We start from the raw sequence: 15,103 nt of genomic DNA, 5'->3' as shown, positions 1-15,103 counted from the left end.
GACTTAATGAAGCACACATCACACTTCATCCCTTTTCTTCAGCTGCCTTTTGTGTGAACCAGATAGGCTTCCATTAAAGGCTTGGGATGACCACTGGGTTGAGGGATGATGTTCTCCCCCTCTACCCTAGCCAGGCAACACCTAGAGTATCATCTCCAGTTCTGGTTTGCCCAGTTCATGAGAGACAAAGTAGTACTGGAAAGACTTCAGTGGAGGCTACAAAGATGCTGTGGAGCCTGAAGCATCCCTGTGAGGAAAAAGGATGAGAGCCCTATGGCTGTTGAGCCTGGAGAAAAGCAGCCTGAGAGCAGATCTGATCTGCTCTCAGAGCAGACTGGAGCAGAGTGGAGCTGTAAGAAGATGGGGCCAGACTATTTTCACTGATCCCCCCAGGACAAGGAGCAAGGGACACAAACTGGCACCCAGGAGACTCCATCTGAAACTTCTTTGCTATGAGGGTGCGGGAGCCCTGTCTCAGGCTGCCCAGAGAGGTTGTGGAGTCTCCTTCTCTGGAGAGATTCCAAACTCCCCAGACATTCCTCCTTCCAGCCCCCACTATGCTGGGATTTTGTATAAGCCAGAGGAAACCATCCATGGTCATGCCTATGGACTTTGCCATCTTTGCACAGGATGTGACTGGACAGAGACAGCTGCTGCTCATTTTCCAGCCAGTTTCACTGACCAGTGCTGCAATATCCAGGCTGCAAACAGTCCAAGGAGAGTTAACATTTAACCTTCAAAAACTGTTTTAATTAATTCTGACTGTAAAGGCATTTTAATGCACATTGGCTATAAAATTTGACTGCAGCTTGCCTGTGCCAGCACACACACACACACACAAGGGAGGACTCACACAAGCTTTCTGACTCTGCTCTGCAAGGGATAAATCACTTTTACACATTTGCTCTACACCCCACTGCCTCATCTGGAACAATTATCCTCAAAGCCACATCAATCCTAAACCATCCCCACTTTGGAAAACCACATACCTGAGAAGCTCAAAACAGCATTTGAGCATCTTCTCAAGAGATGAAGCTGCCCAGAGTGGCTTCGTGTCACAGATGTCCCTGTGCGGAGGTACCCAACAAAGTGACTGAACTGCCACATCCTACCTCTCTAAGGATGGGGTCACATCACAGACTGGTCTGGGTTGGAAGGGACCTCCAAAGGTCATCTAGTCCAACTCCCTAACATGTTACTGATTATATTTGGAGAGGCACTGGAAAAGAGAAACCCTGAAAGGACTGCAGTGAAAGAGAGAAAAAAGAAAAAGAAAAGAAAAAGTCTATTTTGGACTGAAAGGCTTCACAGCTGCTAGGAATCTATTTAGAGAAGCACACATGGAGCTGTGAAACTTAAGATCTTCCCAAAACCAGGAACTTCAGCTCCTCATGAGCAAATGCCTGTGACTGGGTCTTGAATGATTTCACCAGACTTGTGAATTTATCACTGCTATCATCTGACCACAAGTGACCCAGAACGGTTTTTACCCCAAGACATGGCTGCACTGTAGCAGCTCACCTTCAGCTGCCTCTTCCTGAGGAACTGTACAGCACAAAGGTTGGGATAGGGATGGGTGGCACTGCCCTTTACTGCTGCACATTACAATGATGGCAGCACGCTCAGCCAACATTGGCTTGAACAGCAATTCTCATGGAGAGGACAGGTTGGAGTCTCTACTACTTGACATCCAAAAGTGAATCGTAGAATCGCTTTGGTTGGAAGAGACTTTTAATATCACCAGGTCCAAGTGTTAACCCAGCCTGCCCAGACACCACTGAACCATGTCCCTCAGCATCACATCTACACAGCTTTCAGTCTCTCTAAGGATGGGAACTCCACCACTGCCCTGGGCAGCCTGGTCCAGGGCTTCACAACTCTTTTGGGCTAGAAATTGTTCCTCATGTCCAACCTCAACCTTTCCTGGTGCAACTTGAGGTCGTTTCCTCTTGTCCTATCGCTTGTTCCTTAAGAGGAGAGACCAACCCCCACTTCACAACAACCTTCAAGTGAAATGGCATCAGAGATCATATTATTCTCACTACAGGAGAAATGAGATCAAGACAGCTCTGACATTAGAAGAAAGCTGCTCCAGCCCTTGGCTGGAAGGAGCCTGAAGAGGCCTGAATGCCGTGCTTCGCCCCACGGTTATTATAAGCACAGCCGTACCTTCTGTGATCGCAGGTCACATTTTACATACCAATGCCACCAGCTCATTCTGAAGGAGGAGTGAACAAAGTCTTAAAAGGAATAAAAGAGGGAGCCAAGGAGAGAACAGAGCTCTAGAGGAAAAGACACAGCCAGTTCTTCTTGGTTTTAATCTCTTCAACCAGATTTCAGGATGATTTTCTCGGAACAGCCGAGCACAGCGCTTGGCCTCGGTACTGTCGGCTGGGTTCATTGTGCCGCCTGCGCTAGGCAGGCAAGTGGCAAACATCGCAAGCCACCTACGGGACAGCCCCTCGAGCAGAAAATCACAAGAGAATAGAGCAGATCAGTATGCGGCTGTTTGTACAAAGCATTTAGCCAGGCTAAAGGTTTGAGAGCCTTGTGTTCAGGCCAAAAAAGTAATGTCTTTGCAAGGGCTACAGGCTCGGGCCACCCAGGGCAGGTCACAGGGGGACTCTAACCCCTCTTCCAAAACATTTCACCGATGAAAGAATCGAGGAACAGGAACCGTTAAGCCCTTTACAATGGACAAAGAATAAAGAGTTCAAACGCGCACCAGAAAAGAGACATCCACTGTAAATTAATTATCCAGAACGGGGGAATCTCCTCTTGGCCGCCGCGCGCGGCTGCGCACACGCGCACCCAGCCCGGCACCTACCGCGCCGCTGAAACCGGCGCAGGTGGCAGCTCCACCCCTCAGAAACACCTTCCTTCCTCAAAACCACCGTGTGGAGGGGAGGATTTGCCACTGAATTACGTGAGCCTGCCAGAACTCATGACAGCAGACCCGAGGGGTGGAGGTTACGTCGCATCACAGAATGGTCTGGGGTTGGAAGGGACCTCCTAAGGTCATCCAATCCAATGCCCTCTGCAGTCAGCAGGGGCATCCTCAACTCATCAGGTTGTCCAGAGCCCTGCCCAGCCTCAACTTGAGTATTGTGCCCCTGTGCTCAGCACTGGTTAGGCCACACCTTGAGTGTTGCGTCCAGTTCCAGGCCCTTCAAATTAAGAAGGACATTGAGACTCTTGAATGTGTCTAGAGAAGGGCAACAAGGCTGGGGAGAGGCCTCGAGCACAAGCCCTATGAGGAGAGGCTGAGGCAGCTGGGATTGTTTAGCCTGGAGAAGAGGAGGCTCAGGGGAGACCTTCTTGCTCTTTACAACTCCCTCAAGGGAGATTGTAGCCAGGTGGAGGTTGGTCTCTTCTCCCAGACAACCAGCACCAGAACAAGAGGACACAGTTGCAAGCTGTGCCAGGGGAAGTTTAGACTCAAGGTGAAGAGAAAGTTCTTCACAGAGAGAGTTGTTAGCCATTGGAATGTGCTGCCCAGGGAGGTGGTGGAGTCACTGTCCCTGGAGGTGTTCAAGAGAGGATTGGATGTGGCACTTGGAGCCATGGTTTAGTAGTCAATGAGGTCTTGGGTGACAGGTTGGACTTGATGATCTTTGAGGTCTTTTCCAACCTTATTAATTCTTTGATTCTAGGTTGCCCAGAGCCCTGCCCAGCCTCAACTTGAGTATCTTCAGGGATGGGGCCTCAACTACCAGATAATCTGGCCAAGGAGGAGATGGTGAATGGCTGATCTGGGACTTGCATCAGCACGTTTTGGCTGGAGGATTCCCCAAACCAGCTGAAGACATCTGCATTTATGATTGACTGCCCCCAGCAGTGGGCTGGCTGAAGAGTGGGAGTTTAATGAAATTTTAAACAGAGTTTTTACAGCGCTTTTAATTTCTCATAAAGCAGCAGTTAAAAGACTTCCGAGATTGGGGAACTGTTTATTTTATGATCTAAGCATTCTGAAACCAATCTGCCTCAGCCACTGCTGGAACCAGTTACTTCCATGGCAAACTCTCAAGAGTGAGGGCAGCCCCCTCTCTTTTGGCTTTTTTGGCCAAAATGATAGAATCATAGAATTGTCAGGGTTGGGAAGGACCTCAAGGATCACCCAGTTCCAATCCCCCTTGACGCAGGCAGGGACACCTCACACTAGATCAGGTTTCCCAGAGCCACATCCAGCCTGGCCTTAATAGCCTCCAGGGATGAGGCTTCCACCACCTCTCTGAGCAACCTGTGCCAGTCTCTCACCACCCTCATGGGGAAGAACTTCTTCCTAACGTTTAATCTAACTCTCCCCTTCTCTAGCTTGGATCCATTCCCCCCAGTCCTATCACTCCCTGACACCCTAAAAAGTCCCTCCCCAGCTTTCTTGTAGCCCCCTTCAGATACTGAATGACCACAATAAGACCTCCTCAGAGCCTTCTCTTCTCCAAACTGAACAACCCCAACTCTCTCAGTTTGTCTCCATAGCAGAGCAGCTCCAGCCCTCTGCTCAACCTCGTGGACTTTCTCTGGACAACTTCCAGCACATCCAAATCTTTCTTGTAATAGGGCTACAGACCTGGGTTGTTCCATTTGATTCCCACTAGCTCCAAGGTATAAAGGATACAGAACAGCTTTCTATGTGCTAGCACCAGGAGGTCCAAAAAGAGCAGAGCAGGGAACTGGGTTACAAGTCTCATGGCAATTACAGACAGCACACTACACGTGGCAGTAAATCTTGGTCTACAGACATATTCTGGAGGACAGCAAACCCATTTTAGAAAGAAAATGCCTCCCCTGAAAAAAGCTTCACCTCCTCTATTTAAGGTTCACAGAAATATTTGTGTTCCTTTTTCTCCTCTCCAGAGTTGTTTGGGTTCTCTTTTCGTGTTGGCTCATTGGGCTGGAGCCAGAAGTTGCTCCTAAATTGAGACATAATTAGATGTGTCCCACTGTGTCTTTCTGGAGAGTTCAGTTCACCTCTACACCATTTTTCACATCAGGTTGGAATAAAGAGGTGAGAGAACCTCTCCTGACTGCATAGAAAGGAGCTGTGTGAAGCCAAGCAATAAGAACAACTACAACTAGAACCTGGACAGCAAGAGATGTTTTATAAGGGACTTCTACCCTTCCCTGGACATCAGCTGTGACACCCATGCACACACTGCAAAGCTGCACCAAAAGACCTTCAGACCTCCACCACCATCTTGGGAAACAGCGTTTTGCCAGGAAACCAAGAGGCCATCCACCCTGACAAGCAGGACCAGTGCCTTCCATCTTCCTTGTCCAGCCAGGGGCTCCAGCACCCAAGGCTCACTATGGGGAGCTTAAGAAAGACATGGACCTCTTGGAGCAGATCTAGAGGAGGCTATGAAGGTCCCATCATGACCTTGTGCTTCTTCCACTTACCATCTAGGCTTGCACCTCCCTGGTGCCAAACCTCAGGCTGGTTCATTCAGCCATTCCCTTTCTATGCTGATGTGACAGCAAATCACTTCTAAATCAGGGAATATTTCATGAAGACACAAGTCTGGAGAATTAATTCACTGGTGTCTTGTTTGAAACCTAAGCCACAGTCCTTTTGCCTCCACAACTGTTATCTGTTGGGTAGATAAACTCATTTTCTTGTGATGTGTATTAAACCTACCCTAACACAGAGCAAATTATCTGCAGCACCTCCAAGTCATGCTTAATATCTGATTAAGTCCATTAATTTGTCTCACCATGCTCTTAAACAGCTTCTACCTTTGGCATTCACCAGAGACTTAAACAAAAGCCTCATAAACTCCAGGAAAGAAACTCTGAAGCCCTGTTCCCACATCACAGAACTCACTGGAAGTGCTCCAAACAGCTATAAAATCCTATTTTAATATGATAAGTACACAACAGAGCTGCTAAAACTAGGTAAGGCTCAGAGGTCTGGGGGACTGGAGGCTGAGGTATGAAGTCAAATGTGCAACTGGTATAATGAGGGTGCTGAGACTTGCAGCTGTGCTTCAGGTTAAAGGCACAAAAAAAACCACCACCAAAAATCAAACAAAATCCTTGCAAATTGGAGCCCATTTATGAATAGAGGTCAGTTTATGGAATTGGCTTTTCCTAAAATTAAAATCTTGATGAAGTCAGAGAGTGACAGAATGACTCTATGATTGAGTCCACCCCCACCCCCACCCCCCTTCCCAAGCATAAATAAAATAAAAACATAAAAACTATTCCTGGTGTCAGCAAAGCCACCAGACAAACCTGCAGGGATGAGGGAATACATCTTTTGGCTGTCAGAAAGGAAGAAAAAGACTTTGTCTGGGTTTAGGGTTCTAGGGGCTGACAGTGATGGATCAGAAGCTTACAGCATCTGTCTCCATTCCCCTGCCCACGATGGCATCTCAGGCCAGGGTGGGGGGGAGCAGGTCACCCACCCTGCTGCTCAGGTTGGCGTCACCTGCTCTGGAATGTCTGAGTGGGTTTGTCTCACCAAACAATTGGGACTGAAGGAATCAGGCTTTTAAAGCGGATACCAAACGCCATCCATTTCACTTAGCATCGGGGGCTGGAAGGGAAGAGATGCTGCTTAGTGACCCACGTTACTGATGGGGCAGAAAACTGCAGGGTTCTGACTCTGTCTGCAGCCAAAAAGAAAAAGAAGTAAACTATCATTCATGACAAATGCTTCCTATTATTCCCTGCAACATCACCCATCCCTCTGCAGGCACCCATGGGGAACACAGCTGCTACCGGTGCAGCCCTGACATGCTGATGGGACACAAATTAGACAGAAAGAATTTCAAGCTGAAGGTGCTTCTGAAAGAAAAATAAGGCAGCACTTTGTGTGACAGTGTAAGATACAGCTGCACAGTTGGGATGTTAGTCATCAAACCCAGGTCCTTCTCCAAGGATGCTCAGCTGGGCACTGGGAAGGAGCACAAGGACTCTCAGGAAGCATGGGTTAGACGAGCGGACAGTGAGGTGGGTTGAGAACTGGCTAAAGAAGTGAGCTCAGAGGGTTGTGATGCAAACTCTAGTTGGAAGCCTGTAGTTTGTGGTGCTCCTAAGGGGTCAGAACTGGGTCCAGCCTTGTTCAACATCTTCCCCAACAGCCTGGATAAAGTGGCCTGAGAGTAGACCCTCAGTCAGTTTGCTAATGATACAGAACTGGGAGGAGAGGTCAACACTCTGTCAGGCTAAGAGATGGACAAAGGGGAACCTCATGAACTTCAGCAAGGGCAAGTGTAGGGTCCTGCACCTGGGAAGGAATAACCCCCTGCACCAGTGCAAGGGGTGATGGTTTTAAACTGAGTGAGGGAGATTTTGATTAGATATTAATAAGAAATTCTTCACTGTGAGAGTGGTGAGACACTTGCACAGGTTGCTCCCGGAAAGGTTGTGGATGTCCCATCCCTGGAAGTGTTCAGTGCCAGGCTGGGTGAAACTTTGAGCAACCTGGTCTAGTGTGAGGTGTTTCTGCCCATAGCAGGGGTGTCTTAAACAGATGATCTTTAAGGTCCCTTCCAACCCAACCCACTCTGATGCTATGATCACGAAAAACCCGGGCCCTGACAAGCAGCTGAGTGAGCCCTGGCAAAGGAGATGGTGTGCAGGTCTTACGTTCGCACTCCTCCACGTCCAGGTTGAACTGCTGCAAGGCCCCCAGCGTCAGCTGCCTCACTTCAGCTTCCAGCAGCAGCTGCATCAGCGAGGTGGAGAGGTGTTTGCATGCCGACATGCAAGCAGTCTGTGCCACCTTCCCCTGCAAAAGAGAAGGGAGAGTTATTAAGGCCATCAAGCACAAACTGCAAGAGGCACCTTTTTCAGACCAGGGTTCACTAGTCCAGCCTAACACATTCCCTCTGCTGTGGGACTCTCACAACCACCATTTTTAAAGGGAATTGTATTCTAGGACTCCCCATTTCTAGTAGTAGGGTTAAACCTTGTCAGGCGAAGAGTGCAAGAGAAAGGTAATCACAACAGAGGGTTTCATTTGCATGCTGCCATTCTAGAGCAGTGGGATCTGAAACAGCTCATGTTTGTGTCATGGGTGAAGCTCCTGCACTGACAGAACTGCCAGGTACAAAGCCCAGGATGCCTCTGAGGGCTTCTGATGTTCAAAGAAGTGTAGCATTAAGGGATGATGGTGGAGGTAAGGGTGGACTGTGGAATGGGAGAAAGGGAGGTGGGTGCTCAGGAAGCTCCATCTCCTGCAGAAGCAGATCACCAAGCTCAAGCATTCACATCCTGACCTGGCCAAAGCATTGGCTAGCAGGAGAGCCACCACCAGAAGAGAGCACGGACAAGAACTGAGATCATCCACAAAGACCAACAGATTCTTGATCCTCCTGAGACAGTAAATGAGAGGACAGAAGAGGAGAAAACCTTTCCAAGAGCAACACAGATGTTTCCAACAAGGTGCTGGCTGGCTCGTCACCCAGAGACATGATGCCCCATGTTGAAGGAGCCCAGTCCTCAGCAACAAGCAGGGAGAATGCTCTGCCTCTAGCAAATTGCTTCAGAAAATCCAGCTTGACCAACCAGACCATAAAAGGAAACTCAAAGCACTCACAGAACCATGAAACCAACTCAGACCATCTCATGCACACAATGCTCAGAAAGCTGAGCTTTCTTTTCTGTTCACTGAATTTCTTTTGCATCACAGCAGCAAGTCTCACAGGGTGCCATGTTCTCAGTGAACTAAACCATCATTTAGCAGCAGTGAACATGTGGGAGCATTTATTTTGCCAACCATGTTCTGGGCAGCAGGTGGAGGGAGGGGAATCTGCCCCTCTGCTCCGCTCTGCTGAGACCCCACCTGCACTGCTGGGACCAGCTCTGGAGAGTTGAGAGAGTTGGGGTTGTTCAGCCTGGAGAAGTCTCCACAGACACATTCTGGCGGACTTCCAGTACCTAAAGCAGATGATCAGAAAGCTGGGGACAGACTTTTTAGCAGGACTTGTTCCAACAGGACAGGGGGTGATGGCTTTAAACTAAAAGAGGGAGATTCAGACTGGAGAGAAGGAAGAAATGTTTTTACACTGAGAATGATAAGACACTGGCCCAGGGTGCTCTGAAAGGTGGGAGATACCTCATCCCTGGAACCATTCCAGATCAGGTTGTTTGGGGCTGTGAGCAACCTGCTCTAGTTGCAGATGTCCCTGCTGACTGCAGGGAGGTTAGACTGGATGAGCTTTAAAGATCTCTTCCAACACAAACCAGTCTGGGATTCTATTCAAATTTCTCCACCATTTCCAAATGCTGAGAAGATTTCCCCCCATTTCTCCAATATCACTGTCTGCCATCCAGGCAGACTTGTGACAAAGAATATTTGGACAAGTAAGATTTGGCAGATATAATTTGCACAAGTCTGCAACATAAAACCCCATAAAAACAGGGAGATCTTTTGGCCCAAGAGCACAGACTTGCACAAACCCATCCGAACACGAGGAGAAACTTCTTTGCTGTTGAAGGTGCTGGAGCCCTGCAGCAGGCCACCCAGAGAGGTTGTGGAGTCTCCTTCTCTGGAGAGATTCCAAACCCACCTGGATGCTGGGTAACCTGCTGTGGGTGACCCTGCTGTAGCAGGGGGGTTGGACTGGATGACCTCCAGAGGTCTCTTCCAATCCTGAGCAATGTGGGATTCTGTGCTCCTGATGTCTGTGTGTGTTAGCACACGATAATATTTCTGGCTCATGATGCTGCCCTGCAAACACAAAAGCCTTTAACATGCTTTCCTGAGAACAAGGAGTGGCTAAGGAGATCTCACTGGTCTTTACAAGCACTTTACAAACCCTGTTTAAACTGGGATTAAAGTGAGGGCTTTACACAGCGTTTGGAGCTAAGGATCACCAGTTTCAATACCGTGGCACCGAGAGATGAGCAAACGTTTGATGTGTGCTCTGAGATGGGTTTTAACCAGCCTTGCAAAGTCATTTTGGATCTTCAGGCCATATTCAGCTTCAGTAGGAAGGAAAAAAAAAATGGCTTTAGTTACAAACAAAAGAGCAGAGCCATGCATTACAGGGCTGGGTACTTCATGTCTGCTGTTGGCTGCTGTTCCCAGGCTCCAGGAGTGTTCATCACTCACCTTCACACAAACACCTTCACTAAAATTAAGATGAAGCATGGCAACCATAAAGTTTAGCAAAGCACTGGGTGGTGGTTTTTTAGCTCTTTGTCATTTACTTGTGTTCCTTCTGACACATTCAGTTATTTAAAACACCACTCACACCAATTCCTCATCCCCCAACCACAGTGGGAAGCTCAGTGCTCCTCAGTTGTGATTTTTCTTCATTACTTTCAGCAGACACTTGAGTTTTTGCTATAACCAAGTAGTTCTGATGTGTCAGTGAGCAGAAGACACAGACAGAAGCAGAGGATGAGAAACCAGAGCTCTGCAGAGATGACCTGGGAACCCCTCTCATGCTAGGCCTGGGGACAGAGCTCCCAACCTTTCCTGGAACAGCATGAGAAAATCCCAAAGAGCAGCTCAGGCTTGTACATCAGCAGCAGTTTGCATAGGAGGTTGCAACCCTTGGCAAAGCTGTGGAAATGCTGAACCCTAAATGAAGTTAGTAGCACAGCCAGCAGGTCAAGGAAGGTGATTCTGCACCTCTGCTCTGCTCCAAACCCCACCTACAGTGCTGGGTCCAGCCTGGAGTCCTCAGCACAGGAAAGACCTAAACCATTCTAAGCCAAAAGAAAACTTCCCTCCCCCCAGAAAGGATTTTCAGCCCCATTGACACAAAATTATGAGGAGCAACCTTCTTGCCTGCCAAGCAATGGTCAGATCAGCAGGCATGGAGGTATCTAAAGGGTTACCCACACCTACAACCACCACGGCTAAGACGCCTGCCCCGGTGCTTGCATTCCTCAGTCCAGCCAGGCTTGCCTGAATAAAGAGTGAGTGACAAGCGACACCGGGAGGGCGTGAAGAGGAGCAAATGATTGAGATGAGCTGTCAAGTTAATGAGCTGAACGCATGGAAGATGGGATGGAAAAAGTAATTTAATCATCAGGGTTTGACAGCACAACAACTCTGCTGAGTCCTTGCCGCGACAGCAGTCTCTAAGTGGGACTGCAGGACGCTCTTTGTGAGTGCTTTCTCAGCTCCTCGCAGAGGAGATCCAAATGATGAGCACAGGAGCAGCTTCTGGCTCAGCCTTTCCTTCTCCTTTCTCTTTCACACAAGATTTGGCCGGGCTCAAAACTTTTTTCAGGTGCAAAAGTGCACAGAGTCTTTGAAACCTCTGAAGCTGCATCTCCTCATGCCAGCTGAGACCCTGACCTTTTATTTCCATTATTCTTAAGGTTTAAACACCTAAAACCATTCTGCTTCAGAAACCACTCAGATTAGATTTAAGGAGATCCAAATACCTTACAGTTTAGATCCTATATTACTGGGTGACAGACAGAAGCATACACAGGTTTGGGGTTTTTCCACAGGTAAAAAGGTAATGGTAATGCACAACACAGGTATTTTAAATTCATCTCTCCCCTTATGTTTACTATTAGAAGGCTTGGAGATGCCACAGGGGTTTAAATCATTGTTCCAAATGCCTGTCTAGAGAAAAGATGGAACCACCACAGATGACCAGCATCTCACTCCTTGGGCACTAAGATTTAAAACCCTTCCAGAATTTATGGGTTTCAGAGTTATTTATGAGACTGAGGGTTATAAAGAAGACTGAAATAAGACTGAATTCAGCCTTACAAATAGGACTGAACCTTATAAATAAGAGTGAACCTAATCCTTTCCTGCCCAAGCCCTACAATCAGAGCAATAGATGCCCACTTACAGCAGCTCCTTGTAAGATCAGCAGAGTCTTATGAACATTAATTTTGGACTATCTGCCCAGAAATGCAGTGCAATATCTGCTTGATAAGCAGCTGCTGTTCACAGGAGGGAAAACCAGTGCCAGGACACTGATATATCACCACTAATAAGCTGCTGCTGCAAGTTGAGGAGCTCGGTTGTATTTGCACTTGGGCTGGTTTGGGCTGGCAGATATCAAAGACCCCCTGACACCACAGCATGACCATCTTGGTTCTTCAGCACTTATTTAGGACTGAGGTTTTTTCCCCTCCTGGTTCATTTTTCAGCTTTCCCACAGTGCTGGTAAGGAAGAGCCCTGACTTGCCCCATGCTGCCTGCTCAGCTCACCAACACGTGAAGCCTAGCCCGCACTGGACGCGTTTTCCACCAGCCCCATCTCCCTCCCAAAATCATTAACTGCACCACCCCTGGCAGCGGTGTCAGGACATGTGCTTTGGCACAGAGACTGAGCAGGATGCCTCTGAGATGTCAGCCCGAGACGGGGCTGCTCCTAGAAAACCCCAGGATCAGAGGAGCCGCCGCGCTCGGCTGGGACGGCTCCGACCTCGTGCTAATTGCCCTGCTGGTGCCTGCGAGTGCGTGGCGGAACCGGCAGCACTGCCCAAGGCCCTCCTTGTGCCCTCGCCCTCAGAAGTCAAAGCTCTGTCATGATCCTGCTCCCCAGCATGGCTCCCAACCGGCTCCGTCCCTGCCTGCACGTCAAAAACATTTCACCCACCCAGACACTGTGGCTCCTCCAGATCAGGAGAGGCTAAGAGCTGGAGCTGTTCAGCATGGAGAAAAACAGCATGAGAGGGAATCTGATCAATAGACAAAGGGTGGGGACATAAGAGGATGGGGCCAGACTTATCAGTGGTGCCCACTTGACAGGACAAGGCACAAACTGGAACCCAGGAGGTTCCATCTGGACATGAGAAGCTTCTTTCTTTTGAAGGTGCCAGAACATTGGAGCAGGCTGCCCAGAGAGGCTGTGTAGTCTCCTTCTCTGAAGAGATTCCAAACCCACCTGGCCATTGTGATCCTGGGCAAGCTGCTGTGGGTGACCCTGCTTTAGCTGGGGGATTGGACTAGATGACCCCCAGAGGTCCTTTCCAATCCACATTATTCTCACACTATAAGAGATCAACCATGAAATCACAGAATCATAGAATGCTTTGGGTTGGAAGAGACCTTTAAAGCTCACCTAGTCCAACCCCCTTGCACTCAGCAGGGACATCTAAGACTAGATCATCTTGCTTAGAGCCCCATCCAACCTGACCTGGAATGGTTCTAGGGATGGGGCTTCTCTCACCTGTCTGGGAAACCTGTGCCAGCGTCTCACCACTCTCAGCATAAAAAAAACCCCATCTATTTTCATCTCTGTTGGGCAGCAGATGGAAGCCTCCAGGTTCCCAGGAGGATTGGCAGCCAGCAGAGGGAAGGTGAGCAGGGAGGCTCCGGAGCCAGCCCTGCTCACGGTAGCGTTTGTTTGGAAACAGCCAATCTGTTAACAATTAGGGAGAGGAAACGCTGAAAGGCTGCCTCGTTAATTAAGGAACTTGCTATCAAAGGACTCATTAAAAGCTACTGAAATGGAATGGTTGTTAAAATAAATACCCATTAATCTTCATTTGCAATCAGGAACATGCTGCTACTACCCACCTCGTGCTGGGGGGGCGGGGAGAGGGGGCTCCTCAGCACATATTGGTGGTGGCACAAGCTGGCAATGGCAACCAGATAGAGGGTCCCAGAAGAGACCTGAGCAGGTTGTCCAAGGGACACCATTCCACTGTGTCACAGGAGCACCTCTGTCTTCCTTGAGGAGTAAAACATTGGTGCTTCCCAGATTTTGCTTGGCCAAAACTAGGTGGTCACCGAAATGCAAGCTAAAGTCCTCCGGTAGCACCAAGAAGAGTCCCACCAACTCCCCAAAGAATTAAAGCAGCATCCTCATGGAGAACAAAGCCTGGCAGGCTCCAAAGGCTCTCAGGGGGTTTCCACTTCTCTTTTCTTTTTTTTTTTTCCCCCTACCAAAATAATTATTTTCTAATCTGCAACAAGCATTTGGATTGATGTGATTAAGGGTTTTGAGATGTGGGCTTCACACAACAGAGAAGTTGGGCCAAAACACCTGAAATTTCTCAAAATTAAATGTCCACCTTGCTATAAACCCCACAAGCTGTCCCAGCGAGCTTGCTGGCATTTCCAGTTCGTGAAGCAACACTGGTGGGCTGTTTTGCAGAAGATGGAAGCAGGATGTCGAGAGGGGATCTGATCAATGCTGATCAACAGCTAAAGGCTGGGGGCAAGAGGCTGGGGGCAGACTCTTTTCAGCGGTGCCCAGTGATAGGACAAGGGACAATGGGCGCAAACTGGAACCCTGGAGGTTCAATCTGGACACGAGGAAAAACTTTGCTGTGAGGGTGCTGGATCCCTGTCTCAGGCTACCGAGAGAGGTTGTGGAGTCTCTTCTCTGGAGATTCCAAACCCACCTGGACACAATCCTGGGCAACCTGCTCTGCATCACTGCATTAGCAGGGAGATTGGACAAAATGATCTCCAGAAATCCAACCCCCACCATCCTGTGATTCTGACCACACAATAGCTTGATTCAAGAGACAGTCTTCCACCACTGAAACATCTCAGGTTCACCATAGCAACCCTGTGAAGAGCAGCACCTCGAATGGGTGCCAACGAGTGCAATTTCAAGTGAGGTCTGTCTCGTGCAAAGACCCACTCACCTGGAAAGCTGGCAGCATCTGGAGAGTGCAAAGAGAAACCTGGAAGAGCAACTGGGAAGGGCAGCCAACCTGGAAGGCCACCATCCTCTGAGCGAAGCTTTCAAACTCAGTGCTTAAGTGGCTCCCTTGCAGAGGTACTGGCAGAAGCGGACAGGCTGTCGTTTCTGAAGCAAGCATTCACCACTCATGTTCTATTTTGAGCATGAAAGGGAAAACCAGCTGCCACAGACACAGCAGCAAGACAAACACATGGCACAGCTGAACTCCCAACAGAAGCTGAGAGGCAACCAGACAAATAAAAAAACAGGGGGGGAAAAGGCAAATACAGCAATTATCCTCACCACACAGAAACAAACCAGCCGGCTGCACCGACCACTGCAGCCTGCTACAAACCCCCTCCAGTGCCTACAGAAGAGGAGAAACTGAAACAGCCTGCTTGTGTGGAAGATGCCCAAGGTCAACAGCTGAAGCCTGTTTTGGCTGAAGCTGGTGGGAGGTTGAAGGTTCTCCTACAGAGCAGCACAGCAGAAGTCACAGCAGGGTGGTGGTCACAGCTCTGCAAGTGCCCGGT

At 48.9% G+C, this 15,103-nt stretch overlaps 1 protein-coding gene across 5 annotated transcripts in view; it reads right to left on the bottom strand.

Moving 5' to 3' along the window:
- EXOC6B (exocyst complex component 6B) overlaps nucleotides 1–15,103 on the bottom strand; it is a 272,044-nt gene that overhangs the window by 67,229 nt on the left and 189,712 nt on the right. For all 5 annotated transcript variants that reach the window (XM_054172451.1, XM_054172452.1, XM_054172453.1 and 2 more), the window contains one exon: nucleotides 7,594–7,735. In XM_054172451.1, coding sequence (XP_054028426.1) covers nucleotides 7,594–7,735 — 142 coding nt within the window. The remainder of the gene's footprint in view (nucleotides 1–7,593; nucleotides 7,736–15,103) is intronic.

Source organism: Dryobates pubescens, chromosome 23 (genome assembly GCF_014839835.1).
Source record: "Dryobates pubescens isolate bDryPub1 chromosome 23, bDryPub1.pri, whole genome shotgun sequence".
In the NCBI taxonomy this organism is placed as follows: Eukaryota; Metazoa; Chordata; class Aves; order Piciformes; family Picidae; genus Dryobates; species Dryobates pubescens.
Note: the sequence above shows the minus strand (reverse complement) of the source record. Positions and strands in the feature narration are given on the sequence as shown.